The sequence below is a fragment of the Malurus melanocephalus genome, unplaced genomic scaffold, assembly GCF_030028575.1.
Source record: "Malurus melanocephalus ecotype Western Australia unplaced genomic scaffold, MMel_1.1 scaffold_78, whole genome shotgun sequence".
In the NCBI taxonomy this organism is placed as follows: domain Eukaryota; kingdom Metazoa; phylum Chordata; class Aves; order Passeriformes; family Maluridae; genus Malurus; species Malurus melanocephalus.
The window spans coordinates 1,958,890-1,981,102 of record NW_026623310.1 but is presented as its reverse complement, the minus strand read 5'-3'; the positions used below and the strand labels follow the sequence as shown (position 1 = coordinate 1,981,102).

At 43.9% G+C, this 22,213-nt stretch overlaps 1 protein-coding gene across 1 annotated transcript in view; it reads right to left on the bottom strand.

The window, feature by feature from the left end:
• The window catches only part of FOXO1 (forkhead box O1), a 65,281-nt gene extending 43,292 nt beyond the window's left edge, over nucleotides 1–21,989 (bottom strand). The window contains exon 1 of the mRNA XM_057367434.1: nucleotides 21,253–21,989. Coding sequence (XP_057223417.1) covers nucleotides 21,253–21,858 — 606 coding nt within the window. The 5' untranslated portion in view covers nucleotides 21,859–21,989. The remainder of the gene's footprint in view (nucleotides 1–21,252) is intronic.
• Between the last annotated feature and the right edge of the window lie 224 nt (nucleotides 21,990–22,213).

The window sequence follows — 22,213 nt, the reverse complement described above, 5'->3', positions numbered from 1 at the left end:
TGGGCTTTTTTATTCTCAGGACATATACAAGCATCAAATATGATGGGATAGATACTTTTGTGAATGCAAAGAAAGAATGAAAGCCAGGACTTATCATCCAAAAATGTACCCAAGTATTTCTCAGGCTATGAGCAAATGCAAGGAAAAAGCCACTTCGACACCACAGGATTGTTTACAAGAAGGGAAATGAAGCCCAACTTCTCCAGCTGAAGTTGCAGAGGAATTCAAGGAAAGCAGAAAATAATTATTCAGCTGGAGTTTGGCCAGGACACTGGAGCTAGAACTCTTGTTCTTAAAGACTATGTCAGGGGACTATGCAGTGACCACCAGCACTGGCTATTGTCATCAACGCTGCTTCCTGCAGAACCCAGCTTCTCCTTGGAAACCTCCCATTTTGGGATTGAGCAAGCCCAGCCCTAGGCTGGGAACAACGTAGGACAAGAAGGATGGGTGAGAAGTATAACTATTAGTGTCGCTTTCAAGAACAGTAAATTTTATATGGATTAAAGGGATGAAATCTTTATATATAGCAAAAAGGATAATTATAATGAAGGCATCTGTCTAGCTGGCACCACTTACAGCAAGACCTGCAAGCAGTAATCGTACTATAACAATGTGATGCTTAGTGTGAGGTTTAAGACATTCTGCCAGAAAACCTAAAGTATCCAGGTTGTAAAACTATGTAATAAGTAGGTAATCCCCAGCCTGGCGTCCAAGTTACTGCCCGAACCTGTTCCTTATGATTATAAAATGTCTCGGTGTCAGCAGGTTCACTGTGAGTCAGAGCTGAAATAATAAATAGCTTATTCTCCATCCTGATGGAGGAAATACATCACGGCTCATTGTGGCTCTCTTACTGAGGCTTTCTTTTTTAAACAGGAAAATGTAAAAATAACCAAGYCATTCTGCCTTATTGCACTTATTTTTAATTAACAAAGCCCTTAATACAATCAAATTAGAAAAGAAAAAACAACATGCTTTCAATATAACCTGCAAAAACAATGCCTTAGGAAAAAAATACAGAAGAAAAAATACTGCACAAACACCTGAAGAACACAAAATTTGTGACATATAGTCTCTTTTCCAAACCARTTCGAACACTTGGCTCCTGTAAACAACAGGTTGCCTGAACTAAAGGTCTAGGATCTCACCTTGAGGCATTTTTGCACCCAAAAAGCTGCCTTTYGTCAAGTCCCATGTTCACAACACGCTGATAACTCAGGAGGTGTGTCTGCACACTCAGGACCTCTTGCTGTGAACACCAGAGGAAAGATGCCATCTCTTGCTTTGCACATTGTTAGCAAGTAAACAGTGCCCTACTTCTGCCAGGTCTGCCTCAACACTACACACAAACCACAAAAAATGTCCTAGTGAAAGCTGCTGAGAGACCCATGAAACACCAGCAACTCAAAAAAACTCATCCTTAGCACAGAAATATATAACAGCAGGAGTATTGTAAGCAAGGTGCGATCAGTCCTTTACACTTTTCACAAACTGAAAGAACAGTAACAAGTAGAAGAAATTAAACATCATTATTTTATGGACTTAGACAAAAAGTACAGATACATTAAGATGATTATTTCAAGCTCAAATTTGGAGAACATGTATTTTTACACACACACAGAGTGGCCYACATACATAGAATACCTAAAACAACTGAATAATATAGAAAAAACAGAACAGTACARAAAATTCTATGAGCAAAGTATTAAATTTTAAGTAACATCCATTCTCAAAAAAGAAATAAGAATATCTAAAACAGTAGATAATACAGAGTATTTGCAGAAATCATAAAAGAATAAAAAATGGGGGAGAATATTACAAAGACAGCCCTAATTCCTTTCAAAGAAATATCTGCCCAAAAGGAATTCAAGTTCCGTGACTCTACATATTTGAAAACCACAGCAATTGACATTAGGCATACAAAAAATACAAAATCCTTTGAATTAAAGTAACATGCACGAAGAATGACATTTCTCCAATGTTTCACTGGACGGGAAAATAATCGTCACATTTTTCTGCATTATATGTAGAATAAGGAATTATAAATTAATAATTTAAACTGGAGTATGAAAAAACAAATGTTAATTCCCAGTGTACTACTGCTAATAAACTGGTAAGTTATTTATGTAAAAAAAATCAGTAAGTTATTTATGACCAATACTGTCCCAAAAATGCAGATAAAAGTATAGAGTTACTTTTAGAGTGGTGTCTCTTGRCCGAAAGCTTTTTAAATGTACAGTTTAAATGCACAAATGAACTATTTCCAGTTCTTGTATATCCTTTCTGCAGCTTCTTATGCCTGCTTTGGTAACTCAATTTTATCATGACCTTTAACACATCAACATCCTRTGGGTAGCAGTGGCCAGGACTCAGAGCTACAACTGCAGCAGGACAGGCATTTTCATCCTATGCACGTTTTGCCAYGCCAGAGTTTACCTGTGAGACACTGCAGTGTTGGTTTCCACCCCATGCTGTTTACTAGCTGCAAACCCCGAATAATTTGAGTTCTGTCCTGGTGCTATCCATCAGCCCTAATTCTTGGCAGCTACTTAAAAGGGCTAATGATCTTGCAATGGAGTCATGGGACTTTGACTCATGGTCCCAGATTCAGCTCCAGGTTCCACCACCAACCCCCACACTGCTCCAGCCCTGGGCGCCTCCTCTGCTGCCCCACCACCACCAGCGAGGGTGCCAACACCCCTCTCTCTYTCCCTGGCCTCCTCCCTAGGCTTCATAAGATTTTGTGATGGTTTCTGATACAATCAGGGTTGTCTCCCTTGCAATTGCTCCTTTACATTGCCCCCAATAGAAATGCATGCCAAAATAAGAGAAAATATTGGCAYGTGAAAGATGGATATTCTAAACCTATGCAAACACAACAAACCATGTCATGGTTTCCTGCGGATTAACCCACACTTTCACCCCCTTATACCATGTGCCCYACAACTTCCCACCAGCATAACCTCAATCCCACATCTGCATCCCCTTTACAATTTTGCTATTTTCACTCCTTTATCTTTAGCAGCCCCCAAACACTGCAAGACACAAGTGAAAGGCCCCCAAACTCCACAGCATCCTTCAGCCCCTCCTAAATGACATTCCTTGGGGCATCCACCAGATRCGTAAAAGAGCTCGGACTGGCCAGCAAGTTGCTCCCCACCAGGAAGGAAACAGGCAATCCCAAGCATGGTTACTTAACTCTTGAACTAAACCCTTTTTAATGGTGTTTTATGACATCTATACTAATGAATATTCCAGTGATGAGCACAGAAGCTAGATTCATTACTGCTTTGTGACTCATTAAGGTTTTTTTCTAAACTGAGCAAAGTTTCCATATTTTTTGGGCCACATCTCACATCAGAGCTACTCTTCAAGGAAGTGTTACAAATCAAAACAACTTCGATGACAACACTACAAAGAAGAACAAAACACTCAGCATTTGGAATGGCAAGAAATTAGGATTTATAAATATCCCCCAGATACATTTAGAATTCTTAATCCCTTTCACACTTTGGACTTCAACCCTTAAAAATGCAGGAAGAATGGTTCATTTTGAGCTTCTGGGCTTTAAAATTTCCTTTCTGTTTTGGCTTGTGAACAGATCTGCTCAGTAACATTACACAGCRCTGCTTCTGAAAGCAAAAGTCTGCTCTTTTCTATCCTACACTCGTAAGAGAAAAAAAATTCTTCCTTCTGACCCAAAGATCACAGAATATATTTGTCTAAAGACAAGATTTGCAGACAGTTGTCATACCTTGTACTAAACAACAAAGTTGGAAAAAGTACACAAGCTTTGAATTACACAAGCTTTTCCTTTAAGTCTTTTTATTATTTTCATTTTCTGAATGGTTATATCTATTTCCTTAAATACAACTCACAGCAAGTTATATTCCTTAATAATTGCAGCTTCTTTGAAACACTCATTTAATTCTGTATTTTTTTCTTTAATTTTCATCTGCATTTACAATGTCAGTGAAGAGTTCATGCTTCCAGGTAAAGACTGTTTTTTTTGAACTCATAGGAAATCCTATACAGTCTTATGGTTGCAGTTTTTCCTCCATAACAAATCCTTCCATTACGTAGCAGATTACACATCTTTAAGATACTCCTTTTCTTTGTGACACATATTGTCTCCTCTACAGAAAGTAAAACTTTCCTAATTAAGCCTCAATGACAGAAAGCAGGATTTTACAGAGCAAAAACACAGAAAAACACGACTCAGGGCATTTGCGATTTAACTCACATTTCAAGGTCTTTCTCATTTCCTCTCTTGCCTTTTCTTCCAAACACCACAACCAAAACCCATTTGTTTGCTTTGATTTTCAAAATTCTACTACTCCCAAACACAAGAAAATTTCTCTGCAACCCACTGAGGTTACTGGTATGTTACAGCTTTTGTTCCTGTTTCAAGGCCATCCAGCCTTTGCAAACTTTCTAGAAAGCACAAAACAATTTGTAGTTCGGATATGCCTTACATCTGTCCTGAAGAGTGGGCAAGCCCAAGAATGATGGACGCCATGGCCATCTCTGGCTTAAAAATGTATCTCATCATACGCAACCAGGACACATCATACTGCTGTGCATCCAGTCTTACTTTCCAAATGGAAATGACAGCCCTCTTGGACTGCATATGCATGGAAGTTATTTATCTGGGAAAAAAAAAAAAAACCTCTGCTGTGTGTGGATTGTGTGGTTGTGCTTAGTCTTTGAGAGAAAAGAGTTAAGCCTTCCCAGTGCTGGCAAGCAGGGAGTTAGGTGTGGTTTAAACCCCATGTATGGCTGTCACCTTTCTACCTCCTTGGAGGAGCAAACCTACTATCACAAGTGAAATCTGGGATTTCTCTACAGCCTAGAAGATACTTGTTTTTTTTAATCCTTCTTACAGAACTTTTGTTCCAGTCCTTTAGTGGCCTAACCACTAAATCAGTTTGCYGAACTATAGCCTGTATAGAGAAAAACCCAGAGGTTCTTAAACTCTCAGTGTCTGGACAACATGGCAAATAGGGCCAGTGCCCTGTGGAGTCAAAACGCAAAGTCTCCACATGAGCTGGAAACAACATGGTCCGAGATACCACCTTAGTCCCATGCACTTGGGACTCCAGGCTTGAATTTGATGAGSCTATTTTGTCAACACTTGAAACTGTCCCTTGGCCTCTTCCCTAAACTAGTGGTGTCTCATAATTTGAGTCTAAAAGGACCTCTATGGAAAGTCACAAGGGCTGCCTCCTTTCTCRGGGGTTGCTGTGCCTGATGAAGTTCCTCCTTGAGAAGATTTAGAACAGGAACCTATTCCCTTCCACTGACTACCAATCCCACACAGGCCAGCATTCTAAGCGAAAGACAGACTCAATAACCCTCTTCACATCTAGCTATCTTCTTTCCCTTCTACAGCTATCCAAGGGCTTTCCTTGCAACACCAASAGGTACTTAGTGCCACAAAAGTCAACAAATGGACAGGAACCTCTAGGCTTGAGTAAAGGCTCCCTCCAGTTAGGAAGGAACCTGCAGGCAAACTCACACAAACTCACGGACTCTCAACCCTTGTTCAGAAGGGGACTGTGATGTCAGCTAACCAGTCAAGGAAAGCTTTCCTGCTGCAGAGGAGCCTCAGAACCTTACTGGACTCTGCCACAACTGGCTTGCATCAGCAGTTACACACATTACCTTTAGGCTGCCAGTACAAGATGAAGTCAAACCTTAAACAATAAGCAAGATCCATTTTTCTTATAGGTGTTGCCTACATGAACATTAATGCGATTTACAAGGTTGAGGAAAACAGGTGTTAATTGGGAGAGGGAATATTCAATAGATATATGTTTTGCTACTCTATTTCTATTCCTCATATAATAAAATTCAGTGTAAGTGGTACTCTAGTAAAGCAGCAGCACTAGCAATAAACTTGGTCAAAAGTTTCTGACTATAAAAGCATTCCAGCCTCCGTTTTTTTCCCTTGAATTTGGRAGGAAGTTTAATATTTCAGTATAATTCAGTCCATGTTAAAGACATTTCTAGGAAAAGGCACATATCCTACAGCAAAGCTCATTTAACAGTCACTTACCAGCAACAAACTTAAAGCCTTTATTGGCAATTTCAATTTCTGCTCTGCATGATTCATTTATCCCTGGGATAGGCTGAACAAAGGATTCTCCCAGCAAAAGACAGACTAATCAAATTATTTCAAGTCAGTCAGGTATTCACTTTATACCATCCAGCCCCCATGGCAAAATCACTTGTAATAGCAGATCTCCCAGCATTAGAGGAAAAAAAATATCTTCACAGGCTAAACACTGGCTTAATCAGAGCCAAGAGACAGAGCTTCTAGAGTCAGAAAGGCATAAACATTACCACTGCCTCATTCTCACTCCTAACCTTTCGCGCTGTGCTGGAAGTGGCTTATATTCATGTACATAAAGGTCTTTCCCAGCCTCAACAATTCTGTGTTTCTATGACGCACCCTCATTTCAGACACACTAGACAGAACATGAAATTACCCTCACACACACAAGGCAGCATTGCTACATTGCATCCCAGTGGCTGGAATGGAGAGGGCAGACTTTTGAAAGATAATGAAAGATCCTGGGACTGAGCAACGAACCTGAAAAGGCCTAAGGCTCTCCACCCCTCTTTCTGGGCAAGCTGTGTTTCAAACATCCATCATGTGCTTGTAGTTTTACACATCATGCGTAGCTAAAGACACCTAACCCGGTAAATGATCTTTTGTGTCAATTATTTCTTACCTCTGTCTCACCCTGGATGATAATTGAAAATTGAGAGGTTTAGTGYACTTTCACTCCAGCTTGGTCACTGAAGGACAGGCTGCAGGATCAGTTTGTCTGCTGGACACCTGCACRGCATGGCACAGCAGCTAGCTGGCAATGGAAAGTACAAGAAATACCAGCTCTTGCCCCAGGAGTAGACAGGAAACATGTAAAAGATAAGCAATGATACCAATAACTATGCAGGTTATTATTTTCCTCTGCTCCTACCAACCTCTCTAAACTGCAACAGTTTTCATCCCTCTCACTTAGGAGAACCATACAGGCTTCCACCTCCCCTGATGCCTCTTCCCTTCTCTACACTTGCCAATGATGTTCTTACTCTCATCATCCTTGAAAATGGAAGTATTTCTTCTTAGCCCTATAATTTTTGATGTTGACAGCTTTTATTTCACACAGGAAGAACCTCCTGCACACCTGAAAGCTTGCCAGCCTTTCCCTCATGGCACCCTTGGCTCTAAGAAAAAGCACTGCCTCCTTTAAGAGCATTGTGATGCCACCATCAACACGCTACTTCCTATGTTCTCAAATCCAATGCTACAGGCAGTCACATGCTCCTGGTTATACATCCCATAATACAAGGCTGCTATTTATCAATAAATGCCTTGAGGTGCAGAGGCAAAGCCCAAACTAATAAAAATCTGCTGGGATTATCTGCTAGTGTTTCACATCGGCAACAGCGATGGCCAGGAAAAAGTGAAGGGGAACTGAGGATGTGGCAGAGAGCACACAGAGAGTAAAGAGCAAAAGAAAGGGGATGCTGCACATATCTGAAGAGTTGGGGAATAAAGATGGAGGAAAATACACCAGAAGTAGAGGCCAACTTTTTTCTTGTTTATTTTAAACTTGAATCTAAGGCATTAAAGAATGACTTAAAATATATATGGGCAAACAGATACTTGCTATGTTTTGCTCAATAAACAATTAACCATTGGAATCTATGGCTGCAGGATAACAGAGGGAAAAATGACTTGCCATGATTAAAAAAGGATTAGATGGGTTTTATGAGCAACAGTATCTGTTGTTAAACATGCTAAAATGAAATTACAAGAGTTAATAATCGGTTGGCTTCAGGGCATAAACTAATCCTCATCTAAGGGTAGCAGAGATCTGCCTGCATGTCACCTCGATATCTGGTGCAACAACTCCTCTCCATTGGCAAGCAGTCGTTGCTTTTGATTCCTGGCATTTAAAAATTGTCTTTCTTGCCTGAAAAAGAGAGCATGCTATTGCTCAAGCCTTCAACTGACCTCACACAATTAAGTGGAGTTTACCAGACGCATCATTCCCTGGAGGAGCAGGGGTGAAATGCAGGAAAAGGGAAGAAAACAGTTTAATTGCTCTACATTTCAATATTCTACTCTCAGTTTCTTTAAATACAATTGTCAGGGCACTAAACCAAATGCATGAGTTGACACTGTTGTAAAAAGCTTAAAGACATGAACAAAGCACACACTCTATWAGTACTTTTCAGTGCAATCAGTCAAACCATTTCATGAGAAAATAAGATCTTTGGGACAGCCAGCAAGGGTAGATTTTTAATATATTAGAACAGAAGCATTTATTCTGCCTGGTAATAGTTAAAGCATTATCTAATATCATAGCCTGGTTCCTACAGATGGAATATGGTTGACATTCATGCTCCTTGAAATAATGATTCCAGCCCTCTCCAAACCCATACTCATGAACCTTACTAACAGATTAACTAGTGTCCCAAATAATTGCTTCTGGGCAAAACACAACATGGGACATGACACATCCAATGCTCCAATGCGGTTATTTTTGGTTTCAAGAGCTAGTTTGCATTTTCCCACAGGTAGGAGAGCTGCATGCTGGGAACACTCCTCCCCCGGCTCAGGACAGCTCCTGGAAGAATGAACCTTGAACATGAGCACCACAGAACTCATTCCATGAGCCACCTTCCCCTCCAAACTCCCAGGCTAAACCCACCAGTTATATAGCTCTACAATTTTTTTRTTACTATCTTTTACTCATAGGGGGGTGCAAATTACAGCTGTCTCAGTTTGGCAACCCAAATGATCAACAATTGAACTGTGTTTTCAAAAACAATGACAAAAAAGTCAAAAAAAAAAAAAAAAAAAAACAACAAAAAAAAACAAACCAACTCTGAAACTTCAATTAGTTTAAGAGAGGAGGCAAACATACTGTTTCAAACCACTGTATGTATATATTCCCTCTCCTCCCCTACTGCTGAAACAGCAAAGCATGCATGGCAGATGGCGTGATTCATCTGAAAATTACTCTAGCAGCACTCTATTAGCCTCTAAGGAGTAAACTAGGATAAAAATATTCTGAATGTTAACTAAAAGTAGGCAGTTGTCATGAGGAGTCGTCAGGTCAGTCTACTTGCTTAGTCTGCAAGAATTTTCCTTTCAATCAGCAACAAGCACTACAGATGAAGATAACATCACTTACTTGTTCTACCTACCAGGAATTATTGCAAAAGCAAGGGAAGCAACTGGGGCACAAAAAGGTTTCTTTTCCCACACATAAGTAAAAATGTACCAGCCATCGTCAGGCCAAGAAACCCAGTACATCACATTAATAATGCCATTTCGGGTGCGATGGGACAGATTCAGTTTCTAGAGACTGCAAATTTTAGCTAGGAAGACAACTTTCCACATGCCCAGTAGCTGAATGCAAATCTGCTCAGTGGAAAACATGGAAGAAGGGASCTCAGGAAATCTGTCCTTGCCCCAAGGTATCAATAATTATGCCCATCAACCCACATGGCACATAGAGTAACTTGCCAGGGAAATGACAGAATGAATGCCTGCATCATATTCAGTGTTAGGGCAGCCTTACCAAGCAGCCTGATCAAAAATGCAGCCACAGCATGCCATGAGTCCCCCTGCTTCACGCACAAGACAGGAGTCAGTGGTGCTGCACGTCTTCTTCCAGAGGAATTAATAACCATAGGAAGAAACAAATTGGGTTTCCAGATGCAAAGAATGATGAGCACTTGCTCAGTGACCTGTTGGACTAGCACAGGATGCCTCCAACTGAAACACCAYCACCCACTTGAAAAAAAGAAACAAAACACACTCTTAGGTGGTTCAGATTATGCTGACAGTAAAAACTCACTACAACACAGCACGCTGTGCCAGGACTGACTACTCTAATTGCCTGGGCTCTGGGCCCCAAGCTAAAAAACTCCTTCCCAAATAAATAGCCCACAAGAACTGATTTATTTTTCTGCCCCATCAACAATAATCCTTAGTCAACAGAAGCCGAGTATTTGGTGTGCTTTAATATGCAGGTTAACCAGGTGAAGCCAGTAACGCAGTTGCCCTCATCTTTGGAGAGAAGGTGGTGAAACTGTGCTTAATGTCATCTCTTCAAAAAGGCGTTTTCTACATATGTATAYGCTACCACGTCAGCCTAGTTGCATAACCAGCTTGTGCAATCATTGCAAATTCATTTACATCTTCTGTTCCAGGGCTCCAGAAGTGGGAAGGAGGGATCACTGTCAAGGGAAAATGTGGGTTTTGCAGAAGTGGTCTCCTTGGCCACAGGAGGATGGTCTGAAGAGAGGTGGAAGGCAATGGGAAGGGCACCAGAACTCCGTCCCTAATGCCTCTGCTGCTCACTCAGAATAGATGTTTGGAACAGAGTTTTAGTTAGAAACCTCAAAGCAAAGAGTGACTTCATAGCATCAGGGGATGACTAGCTTTGGCTTGGGCTGCAGGCAGAGAAGATTATGGTTTCTCCTTTTAATGCTTATGACTATGTCATTGCCACAGAACTGTAAAGAAGAAATAGGCAAGAGTGCAATATCAGGTTTTCATAGACTGTACAAACTGGATTATTCAAGAGTGACTCAAGTTTTCTAACAACCATGGAGAAGCCAGCATTAGATAGCGTATCTTGATTTTTCCCAAAATAAATTGCAACAGGCTGCACTATAAAACACTGCTTTAAACTCCCATTATTGTTCACATTTCAAAGCAGCATTTAGTGGATTTACCAGACTTGTGCAAGGAGGACATAACACAAACTGTACTAGAGACCAGGCCTTAGATCAGCATTAAAACCCCAGCAGCCAGAATATACACTCACATAGCACTGGTACAGATGCTCAGCCCTCACAGCAAAGGTAAACCCTCAGCCATAAAAACCTGATGCCACAGTTTACTTGGAGGCTGCACATATTCATCAAAGAAGAAGGAGAAAAAGACAAAAAAATCAATTCCCTAACTYCAGCCAATAGAGAAGGCTCCTGGTTCAACCCTCTCCATCCATCTCTGGGTTTCCAATAATTTAAAACACTGAACTGGCTTCCAGCTCTGCCTTAATACCATCCCAATTATAGCAGGGCCAAGGTACTGGAACAAATACAGAAAAGTAAAGCTGCTCTAAATTAAATAAGCAGCCACACTCTGAGTCTTCACATGACAAAAAAAGGAAGGGTTTTTTTCTCGTGCATCTTCCTCCACTATAGATTTCTAGCTATTAATCAAAATCTATCAAGCTAGATAGAAAGGTGTAGTGGATTTTTATTTATGTTTAATCTATAAAACACCATTTAATCAGATTACACATGAGGCTGCATCCTCACCTGGAATTTCAAACAGCTTCTGGTTTGAGCTGCAGACCCATCAGCTCAGCTCAAAGAGGTAGGGCTGAAGCAGGACAAGCAGAGCAGCAACTGCAAATACCCGAGCTTCACCTGGKTCTGGCAATTTAACCTTTCTTAACACCACATCATTTGAAAAATTAGTAGTAATGATAATCAATCTAAAAAAAAAATCAGCAGTAATAATAATCCAACTAATCAATAAACATTTCTCTTGAAACAACACTTCATAGAATCATAAAATGGTTTGGGTTGAAAGGGACCCTAAAGATTGTCAAGTACCAACCTCACCACCACAGGTAGGGACACCTTCCATTAGACCAGGCTGCTCAAAGTCCCTGGCCTTGAACACCTCCAGGGACTGGGCATCCACAACTTCTCTGGGCAAACTGCGCCAGTGCCTTACCACCATCACAGCGAATAACTTCCTCCTRATATCTAATCTAAATGTACTCTCTTTCAGTTTAAATCTYCCACTTTAGCTCATGCATTGCTTTCCTCACCTGAACCTCCAGAGACATTGGAAGATCTTACTGAGGAGCAAAGGCAGCAGCATGGTRTACTCTGGAGAGGCCCAGGGACGTACCTGAACTGATCTAAGTAGTGAGAAATCTATGCAGTGAATCACTGCAAACTCCTCTGGTAACTGCAAAGAGGAAATAGGATTACTTTCCCTGACCTCCTCTTCACACCTGAGCAGTAAGCAGAGAGTACCCATGAATGGGCCTTGCCAACAGAAGCACTTCGGCCGGACTCCACTGGCGGGCCCTGCTCCCTTATGGGGCAGCTGCCAGGTCACAGCTCAAACACTCCCTGAATCCTGCACAGCAGCACCCTGCCAGCATCGGGGCAGCAGCCAGGCTCCAGGCTTCCCCAGGCAGCCTTGTGCACCTTCCCACACTTTCCAGAGCTGGCACTGGGAGGGCGGTGGCCTGGCGCACTTGGGAGCAGYGCTCAGCCCCACCGCGCTCGGATGCTGGAGCTTCACTGGGCAGTCCTGCAGGGGAAGCGTGCAGAGGGCAAGGAAAGGGGAGAGGGTCTAACGAGGGTCTAACCAAACAGCCCCAAACTACACCTGCTAACGTGCCGCACTTCCCAGGCGCACACAACAGCACACACAACCCCTCCTGCCTTAGAGCACCAACAGGGTGTCTTCAGAGAGCCCAGTTTCATGGGAGAAGGGGTTGGGGGGTAGGAAATAATTACATTTAATTTGACAGCTCAGATTTGAAGAGAATATTTTTGGAAGAAGAAATCAACACGTTAACAGTGAGAGGGAGCACAGAGCACAGAATCCTTTCACATCCTGACAGGGTAGAACTGCGGAGGCCTGCTATGAAACATGTCTGAATAACAGCATCTTCATTTTTTGAATATCTAATTAGGAGTTTCTATATATTGCAAAGCATTGCTATAAGATATAATTTAGTTGGCAAACACTAAAGATCTCAGTCTGTAAGTATGCTTTTGGCAATCAAAATTCAAATCTGGATATATATCCAAGATATGTATGCCACCGGTACTTTTTTTTTTTCAGTCTAACAATTACAATCAAATTAGCAGATTAACTCATATCAGTGTTAAATGCAAATGCAAGCTACAAGCAAATGAGCCTACACCACCACCACAACAGCATATYTTGGGATTGTTAGTATCCTTACTCCCATTAGCGACCTCATATATTTAACACATACTAAAGGGCAGTAAAAATCTAAGAAGGCTACAGATGCCAGAATACAGCACAAATTGAAACTCACATACGCCAAAAAAACATTTGCAACTGCACTGATTCCCACTGTGGGAACTGAAAGGCAGATGCATATAACACAATGGGCAACAAATCCATTCCTTTAATTTCATTCRCCAAATTTTAATTAATTTTCATCCAGGCAAACACCAAGCATTTCTGCTGATCTTGCAGGATGTAACCTCATTTGCACAATAAATGCAAGTCACCACATTTRTAGCAAGTTGCTTCAGTCTTATCTAACTGCACAGTTTGAAAAAGCCAGTGACGGGTAATTGAAACCCCACCCACGTCACAGTTTGTGGAGCTAATCACAAGAAAACTGAAGTTGCTACCTTGCCATTGCAAGTGAGACTGCTGACAGTATATTGACAACTAGGGTCCACATTCTGAATTATGTATACACCTCTTATTCAGGAAGGGAAAAAAGCATGCACTTTGTACTTTTGAGTTCATCCTGCCAAATTAATGTCTCTATTCCAATGCCCCAGAGCTCCCCTTTCAAAAAAAAAAAATAAGAAAAGTAAAAGAAAAGACTCTCCTCTGCTACATAAATTTGAATTGGTAACATATAAACAAAAGGGCCCCAAGTCCTAGCTATGCTGGGGGGCACAAAGCAGACACCATCAGAAGAGGGTTGTGCCAGCAGAATTAACAAGTGAGGCTGCCCAGGAGTTGCTCCCCATCCACACAGGGCCAGCTCCAGAACCGAAATTTACAATCAGCTCCAGGTCACCAGGAGTAGTGTAGGACCCTCCCAGACACAGCACTTCTGCTCACTTGTCACCCTCTTTCTTCTGGAAGCGTCAACAGTGCAACAACAGCAGTGTCGATACTGCCAGTCTACGGAGCTGCAGGTCAGCCTCACCAGSAAGCAGCTGTCTCTGCATCTCCTGCCTCGTGGGCTTTCAAATTTCCTCAGAACCAGTTTCTATGGACAGCACAAAGGCTGCTCACTCATATCATTCCTACATATATACACACCACTCGTTTCATTAAAAAGGTTTTAATTTCTTGATTTCCGCACATGATGAAAATTTCATTCTGGCAGTAACTAAATTAAAGACAGGGCTGCTCTAGAATTTTCAAAGGGAGACACCAACATGCAAAAGCAGAGAGCAGTCCACTTCATTATTTCACATCTTGGAGCAGAAGAAGCATGAACACCTCGTACTACTGAGAAAGGGATACCAAAAAATAATAAGATGCTAATAAAATAAGAATTCTTACATATTATAGAGCACAGCTAAAAGACATAATTTAAGTCAGCAACTATTATGGGTAAGGGCATTGCCGCTTGCAAGCACTTTTTTGGTAATCAGTTCAAATTTAAATTTATACTTTTTCAGAAACTATGTCCCCAGTATGTTCTCTCAGGTACACATGTGCCAGGCCCCAGAACCTATACCCCTTCCACCTATGTAGCAACAGCCTTGACAAAACTGAAAACAAGCCCCACATGCTCATGCCACCAACATGAGCCTAGACTGCACACATGAGTAACGCACTTGGAGAAATATGGGCTACTTCAAAATGCAATCAGAGCCATCCCATGGCATACTGTCTTGAAGAAGCAAAAGGACTGAATGCACTTCCAGTTGCATGGATTCTTTGCATTCCCAAAAACTAGGTTTCTAAGGCTACCTTTAAGTTTCATTAAGACACATTTTAATACMCAACTATAGTATCATTGATACTGTGCAGTGATGCAAGATGCCTTTAACAACTCAGAAAGTTGTCTGAGTAAATCAAGTGCTGCCCTCCACTCCTCCAGCAATTCCTAATCTCTGACAGATGCAGCAGCTGTCAGAGTTCCAGGAGGTTTTGAGTGACTTCATTTTTAAAGCCAGAGCCATTTCTGGTCCTATCTACCACAAACCAAAGCATTGCTAAGCCTTTACCATTCATTACAGAAGTGCTTCAAAACCTTTGCCTCCTCAGGTATCATTTAATCAGTCTTGTAAASACCAGTATAGGGTATTGAAATCTAGAACAAGCATGAGACCTACGAAGTTCTTCAAAGATAATAATTAATTCAGTAAAAGCAGCTGACGTAGTTTTTTTTTTATTCTTCCACCTGCTCTGTTTGGAATAGAGACCAATCAGGAAACTTCATGATGCTGTACTGCTCAGTTAAGACATCTGCGTATCACAAACTACTGCGCAGGAATGATGTACCTCTGTTTGATGAACAAACATGATTATTTTTTACTAAGTATATTTAGAAATAATACTTGCATTTGAACAGCACTTGTCCTCACAGATCAATTCAATTCATGGTGAAGCTCTCCATGGAGCAGCGGAGATGCTGCTCTTTAAAATGTGACTCTTCCAAGTGCACTTAATTTCTGAAGTGCAACCTATCATCACAAAGAGCAGTGTTTCCCCAATATTTAAAACCCATTTTAGCAACCAGACTGACTAACAAAATGCTACAAAACTCATTAAAATATTAGTATGCACTACCATATGTTTAACTATGACTAGCTGCAGCCAGCATCAGTGAATTTAAAGTTCCTTCCTCACAATAGCTGACAATGAAGTAAATATATTCATCTTTTACATATTTCTGAAAGACAAAAACAATAAACTACTTACCAGGTTATYTTCACTATGTCTTACAATATATTCACTACTGAAGGTTATAAAACCATCTCCTTTAGAAATCCGTGTTTCAYATACAAACTTTTTCCCAAAACAGGAGGGGCTGAAGGTTGAATCTCTGTAGCCATAGCTCTACATATAGCACAAATCTGTGGCTGCAACATATATCTGCATTTTTATTCCAGAAGACAAGCACTCCTTTTATAAAATATTCACCAGTTGAGTAAACAGACACACATATTTAGGCAGCATGGCGCTTTGGAAACTGGAAAGATCTCAGCAAACTTCTCAAGCCAACATAATTTCTGAAGCCTCAATGAAAAACCCAAACCACCAAAAGTATTGCTATTTTATTGTTGACCATTGTATTAAAAAAAAAGAAAAAAAGAAAAAGAAAACAACCTCACATACTTCATTTAAACATATTTATCTCCTTGTACGACACTGCTTTCCCTTTCCATCAAAGGCAGCAAAAGCTCCAGTTCCCTAAACGAGCAACTTCACTGACAACTCATAAAACTGTATGATACAAAAATAATGATAATAAGGAAGCAGCTGAGCATGTCATAAAAATAAAAGAGAGAGAGCAGTTACCTCGTCTTTGTATTGAAGTTCTTTAAAGTCGGGCACTTCAGGAAATTTTAGTTCATTATGTCAGTGCACAAAGCCACTCACATTTTGTTTTGRTGTTGAGTCTCACCGTTAATCATACAAGTAACTGAACAGATATCACAGCAAATAGAAAATGGGCAAAGAAAATTTAGAGAAAATTGAAACACAACTCAAGGCCCTGGTGGGAAGCTCAAAACCACGGATACAGCTTTGCCGTGAGTTATTCAGGCACAGGTGAGGAGAGCACCTTGCACCTGCAAAGATTAAGCTGAATTTTCACACCTGAAACTAAGCACAATACAAGCTGGTGACTCAGAAACACCACAGGCTGSTACAAGAAGCATTTTGGTAGCAGTGAGCAGGTATGCAAGACACCAAATAGTTTTCTCACAACAGGGTGGGATGAGGCCAGGTGTCATGGCAGAGCAGACTCAACCGCAACTTTCGGCTGTTGAGGCTATCACTAGTGCCACATGTAAAAAGGTATGACAGAATCCACAAACAGAAAACCAAATACACACACTTCTACCTGCATATGCATGTGTCTGTGCGGTATGAATTAATAATACAATCCGTGATACTGGGGGGGGGCACAAATCACCTGGTGAAGCATCTCARGGGACAGAGGCAATTGCCCACAGGTATGTAACCACTACTAAGAGAACACACAGTTTGAGTTAAAGGCAATCTTCAATTGTGATTTTCCCACCTAAAAGTAAATAAATAAATAAATAAAAACCTCACAAAGATCATCTTCAAGGTCCCTTCCAATCCAAACCAGTCCATGACTGTGATTCTATGTACTTGTTTCAATTTAAATAAATCATCTAAATTTCCACAATTTAAATTGTTTGCTGATCTAGATTCAAAAGCTTTGAACAAATTCAGTGAATATAATCCTTGATTTTTAAGTCTTTCTAACATTTTTCACCATCTGTGATTTTCAAACCAACTACAACAGAACCAGAAGAACCCAGAATTCATTTTGCATGGAGAGTGATTCACTACTGAATGATTCAAAATAGTGCTGACCATAGTGTACTCCTACGGTAAGGGCACCCAAAGCACCTGTCCCATGCCTGTTTTGTCCTCCAGCTTTCTGGCTTTCATCCATTCATTCTTGTGCAGCCAGATCTATTCTCATTCCTTCGACAATGGCAACTAATAAATTTCAGGTAAACTTTCCTTGGGACTAAAGTCCAGGAGGAGACATGCCCACAGGACCTTAACACTTGCCACCAAGAAAAATCAATAACATATGCACCTCCAGATGAGTGACACCAAAACTCCATGTTTCCTGTTCAAGGAAAGTTACAGTTTTATTTAAACTCATTTCGAAAAGCAGACTGAAAGGATGAGAACATTCAAGGAAGCTTCACTGTGACAGCTCTTTTACAATAATCTCAACACTTACCACAAAGCAAAGACATCATGAAATATGGACATCACAGAGATGTTTCGTACTTTATTTATGATGATTAGCCAAAAAGCTATCATATTTATGTCAAGAAGTAGTTATCTACAGCTGCAATGGAGTTGTTGTCTCTTCTGTCTCAAGCCTAGCGTCTTCCACTATCAGTGGTAAGGAAAAATGTTGCTTTTACTTTACTTTTTTGACTAGTATACTACAAGAAAAGTTTGATTTTTCCATGCAACTTTCACAACAATTTCTTTGTTATCTCTGAAGCAGATCGTCTCCTTGCTTCAGCTTTGTCTGAGCAAAACCGGTCACTATCAGCACTCACTCACAACCAACAATGCAGCAAGTCTGGCGGAGCACATCTCAAGTGTTTCATTCAAGGCAGCCACCCCATGGGGAGTCATGGGGACTTTGTTCCCTTACAGCTCAAGAGGGGGGGGCTTGTTTTAAAATAGTTTGTGACAAGAAAGTCTGGAATAAACTACTATGTATGTAAGACTGAGAACAATTTTACCTACTTAAATAATTTTATGTTACTTATAATTTTAATACCTGTGGCTTATACCCTTATTTAAAAAGCCTTTTTTATTTGAATGTTTTTATTCAGAAAAGCTTGGATGCTGTTTCAAGCTCCTAGCAGATAATGTTGATATCTCTGAACTTTCTTCAGTAAGAAATAAAAAAGCAGCTCAAAATCAGGTATTAAATCAGGGCCGTACATATTCACGAGCATTAGAGCAGTTAGCCCTCAACTTCTGGCCGAGAAACACTGCCTTGCCACTATGCAGAAAGTGCACATTCTGTTTAAGCTCTTGTGTGTTTCATACATTTTGTGAAGAATTTGAAAGGTGACTTATCACACTTGTAAACAAGCAAACCCCAACAAGACAAAGTGTCTCGAAGTTTTACTTAAAGGGAAAAAAAMCACTCCGTTCTCAGCCTGCGTCAGCAGTGCACAATGTACTCCCAGCCCTAAGTCAGCGCCAGGCTCTAAGTCGAACCCGCGCTCCCTCTGTCAGCAGAAAAATCGGTCGCTAATCTGTGCTCATCTCTGGAGCGATGTTCCTCCTCTGCGGGGCCCTSGGCTGACTCAGGCTTCGCTCCCAGCCCTACGCCTGCACCTACAGCAGGTCCCCAGACCACGGGCAAACCAACAGCTTCCAAACCGGAAAAAAAATAAAGTAATCCTTACTCAAGCTGAGCCGTGGAGAATTGCTGATAAACAAGGCACATGGGCTGCCTGCCTCAGCCAGGTCAGTTACAGCGTTGACACCCAGTGGCTGCTGGAAACTAAACTTGAAAGTGTGTTTAAGAAACTCTGCACTWTTCTCGGCTTAAGTGGTAAAACCTTCAAGCATGCAACTTTCAGAGCAGCCTGGAAGTTCTGCAGCCAAAGGGACAGGGATATCATATGCCCGATGCATAACACAGCGACTATTTAATTATGGAAGGAGAGTTCACGTGTATTTACCCACCAGCAGTGGCAGGGTACGTACTGCGCTCTACCAGAGGCTACTGCAGCCAAAAAACACACCAGCAACGGCTCTCCCTGTCACAGCAGAGGTATGTGGGCATAGGAAGTGCTCAATCTGTTAGAGGGCGGTGCGCAAGACTTCTTCCTTGCTGAAGCACCACAGGATGAGCAGCAATAAAATAGGAAGCGCCTGGTAAGTTACACAGCTATCAGTGTTTCYTATTTGCTCGCTTGAATTTGGGAGCTCTTTGATTTTATTTTGGCTTGTTTGGCTTTTATTCTCTTCTACTCATTCTGAAAAGGCACTTAAGGAGACTAAAATAAACTGGAAAAAAACTCCAGCATTTTCAAGTGACAAGTTACCTTATTTAAAAGTTGTCAGCTATCAATCACTTCACTCCTATTAAAGTTTTTCATGACAGATGTCTTCAGACAATTATCCTTGAATTTTTTTAGTCAAACACATAGATAGAAACTAACAAACTACTTTCAAAAGCCCTAAAAGCTTTCAGCTAAAAATGAGTCACAGATTAATCTGCATTTCCTTAGCAGGATGTTGCTTAGCTCTAAAAGAAAAAAAATACAGAAATTTACAAAACTCTGACGTAACAAATATTCCTAGCAGTGCAATTAAAAGCAATTAAAAACACATAAATACAGGATTTTAGCTGACTTAAAAAAAAAAAAAAATCTGCAAATACTAGGAAGCAAAGCAGAGTTTCGCTGGCCCTAACTGGAACTAAGTCCCGAGCACACCAGAGCGCGCCAATGCCGTGCGAGGTGCGCGCACCTCACGCATTTATTGCCATCATTTAATCCCTCACAGGCCGAAGGAGGCTCTGCCCGTACGCAGACGGCACAAGCTCTTTCTGACAATGCTCTCACGCAACAGTGTCACGAAACCCGGCGCTGCCTCCGCTGCGCAGGGGGACACGGGTGGGTGACACTTTCTCGACACAGGCCTCGGAGGGAGAGGATTCATTCACTCGGAGCAGCGCCAAGCCTTTATGACCCACGGGGATGGAAAGCTGGAGGRTACTATGGGCCTGGCGCTGCCACCGCAGCCACACAGCCCCACGCGCAGTTTCGCTCGCCCCGGAGCTGTCTGGGGGACAGACGATGCCCGCGGGTCTCCCGGGCGCTGCGGTGGCAGAGTCGCAGCCGATCCCACGACGGGGYTCCGGGCATCACCGACTGCGGCTCCGGCCGGCGCGGTGCTGAGCACGAATCCCCGCCGCCCACAGGTTGCTCCCACCTCTCCGCTCAGGCGGCAGGGACTGCGCTGCGGGAGGGAGGGAGCTCCGTCCCACCACGTAACACGAGAAAAACGCTCCGGTAACCCAAGTTTAACAAAGCCGTCRGGACAAATACTGCGGCTTACTCATTAAACCCACGGTATTTCTGCAACCCTTGTTCTCCCTCTGCTCTTTCCCCATCCCTGTTTGCCTCCGTCCCCGCTCCGCCGCCCGACGGTAAAGCCCTGCAGCGCTGGGGCGGGCGGCGGCACGGACCGCCCCCGTTCCGAGCCCGGGGTCGGGCAGTGCCGGGGCCGCGGTGGAACTCCCCTGGCACCCCCAACACATGGGTGCCAACCCCGGGCTCCGCTGGCCACCCCGAGCTCCGCTGGCCGCCCCGGGAGCGCAGGACKCGGCGGCGCTCCCGCCGGCTTTGCCCGGGGACGGCGCCGTGACACCGCGTGAACTTTTGCTTTCGGCGGGACAAGGCTGGGGGGGGCGGAGAGCGCAGAGCGGGGGGGGCGGCCCCGGTCCCTCCAGCGCCCCACCGGCGGGAGGGCTAGAACGCTTTTCTCCCTTAGRAGTTCTCCCTTTGGAAAGGTAAAAAGAAGTAGAAATGTGAGGTAAAACTCAAAGCGCGGAGCCGGAGCACTGCGCAGCASGCATCATGCGGCCGGGGAGGATGGTGTGCCCTGCCGCCCGCAGCGCCGCRGCTCCTGCCCGGGGGCGGCGGAACTTCCTGGGACCCCCTCCGACGGGGCGTCCCCCACCACCCACCTCTTACCTTCCAGCCCGCCGAGCTGTTGCTGTCGCCCTTATCCTTGAAGTAGGGGACGCTCTTGACCATCCACTCGTAGATTTGGGAGAGGGTGAGTCGCTTCTCGGGGGAGCTCTCGATGGCCTTGGTGATGAGGTCCGCGTAGGACAGGTTGCCCCACGCGTTGCGACGCGACGAGCTGCTCTTGCGGGGCTGCCCGGCCACGGGTCCCGGTGACAGACCGGCCACGGGCGGCGGCACCGGCGGCACCGGCGGCGGTCCCGGCGGGTGGAGGCGGCAGCCGGCCTCGGGCGCCGGGAAGTCCCCGCAGCGGCAGACGGCAGCCTCCGGGGGAGCGGCGGCGGGGGGCAGCGGCGCGAAGTCCTCGCTCTCCTCTAGCAGGCTGAGGTTGCTGATGAAGTCGGCGCTCAGCCCTCCGGAGGCGGCGGCCCCGACTCCGGYCGCGGTTCCGGCTGCCCCATCGGGCTGCCCGCCGCACGACGGCGCCGGGCTGGAGGTGGCCGAGCTGGGGGGGTTGAACTCCGGCCGCGGCAGAGGCCAGGTGCAGGAGCGGGGCCGCGGCAGCGGCTCGAAGTCGGGGTCGATGTCCACCAGCTGCGGTGCTTCGGCCATGGCGGGGCCGGGGCGGGAGCGCGGCGGCGGCGGCAGTGGGGCGGCTCGGGCTCAGCGCCGCCGCTCCATGCAGGCTCCGGGCGGGGATCGGCGCGGCCCCGACGGCGCGACCGCCAACTCTCCTGGCCCGGCCGCCCTAAACCTCCGGCCTGACCTCCCGGCCCCGCCGCCCTAAATCCTGCCCCTGCCTGGATCCCGGATCCCTGCCCTCAGCGGCAACGGCAACTGCAACAGCACCGACCCGGCCGCCCGGCGCGCACTGACTGGAGCGACCGCCCCACGCGGGCCCGCCTCCAGCCTCCTTCTCCTCCTCCTCCCGGCGRGGAGGGACGGCCCGCGCCGCGCCAATGGCAGC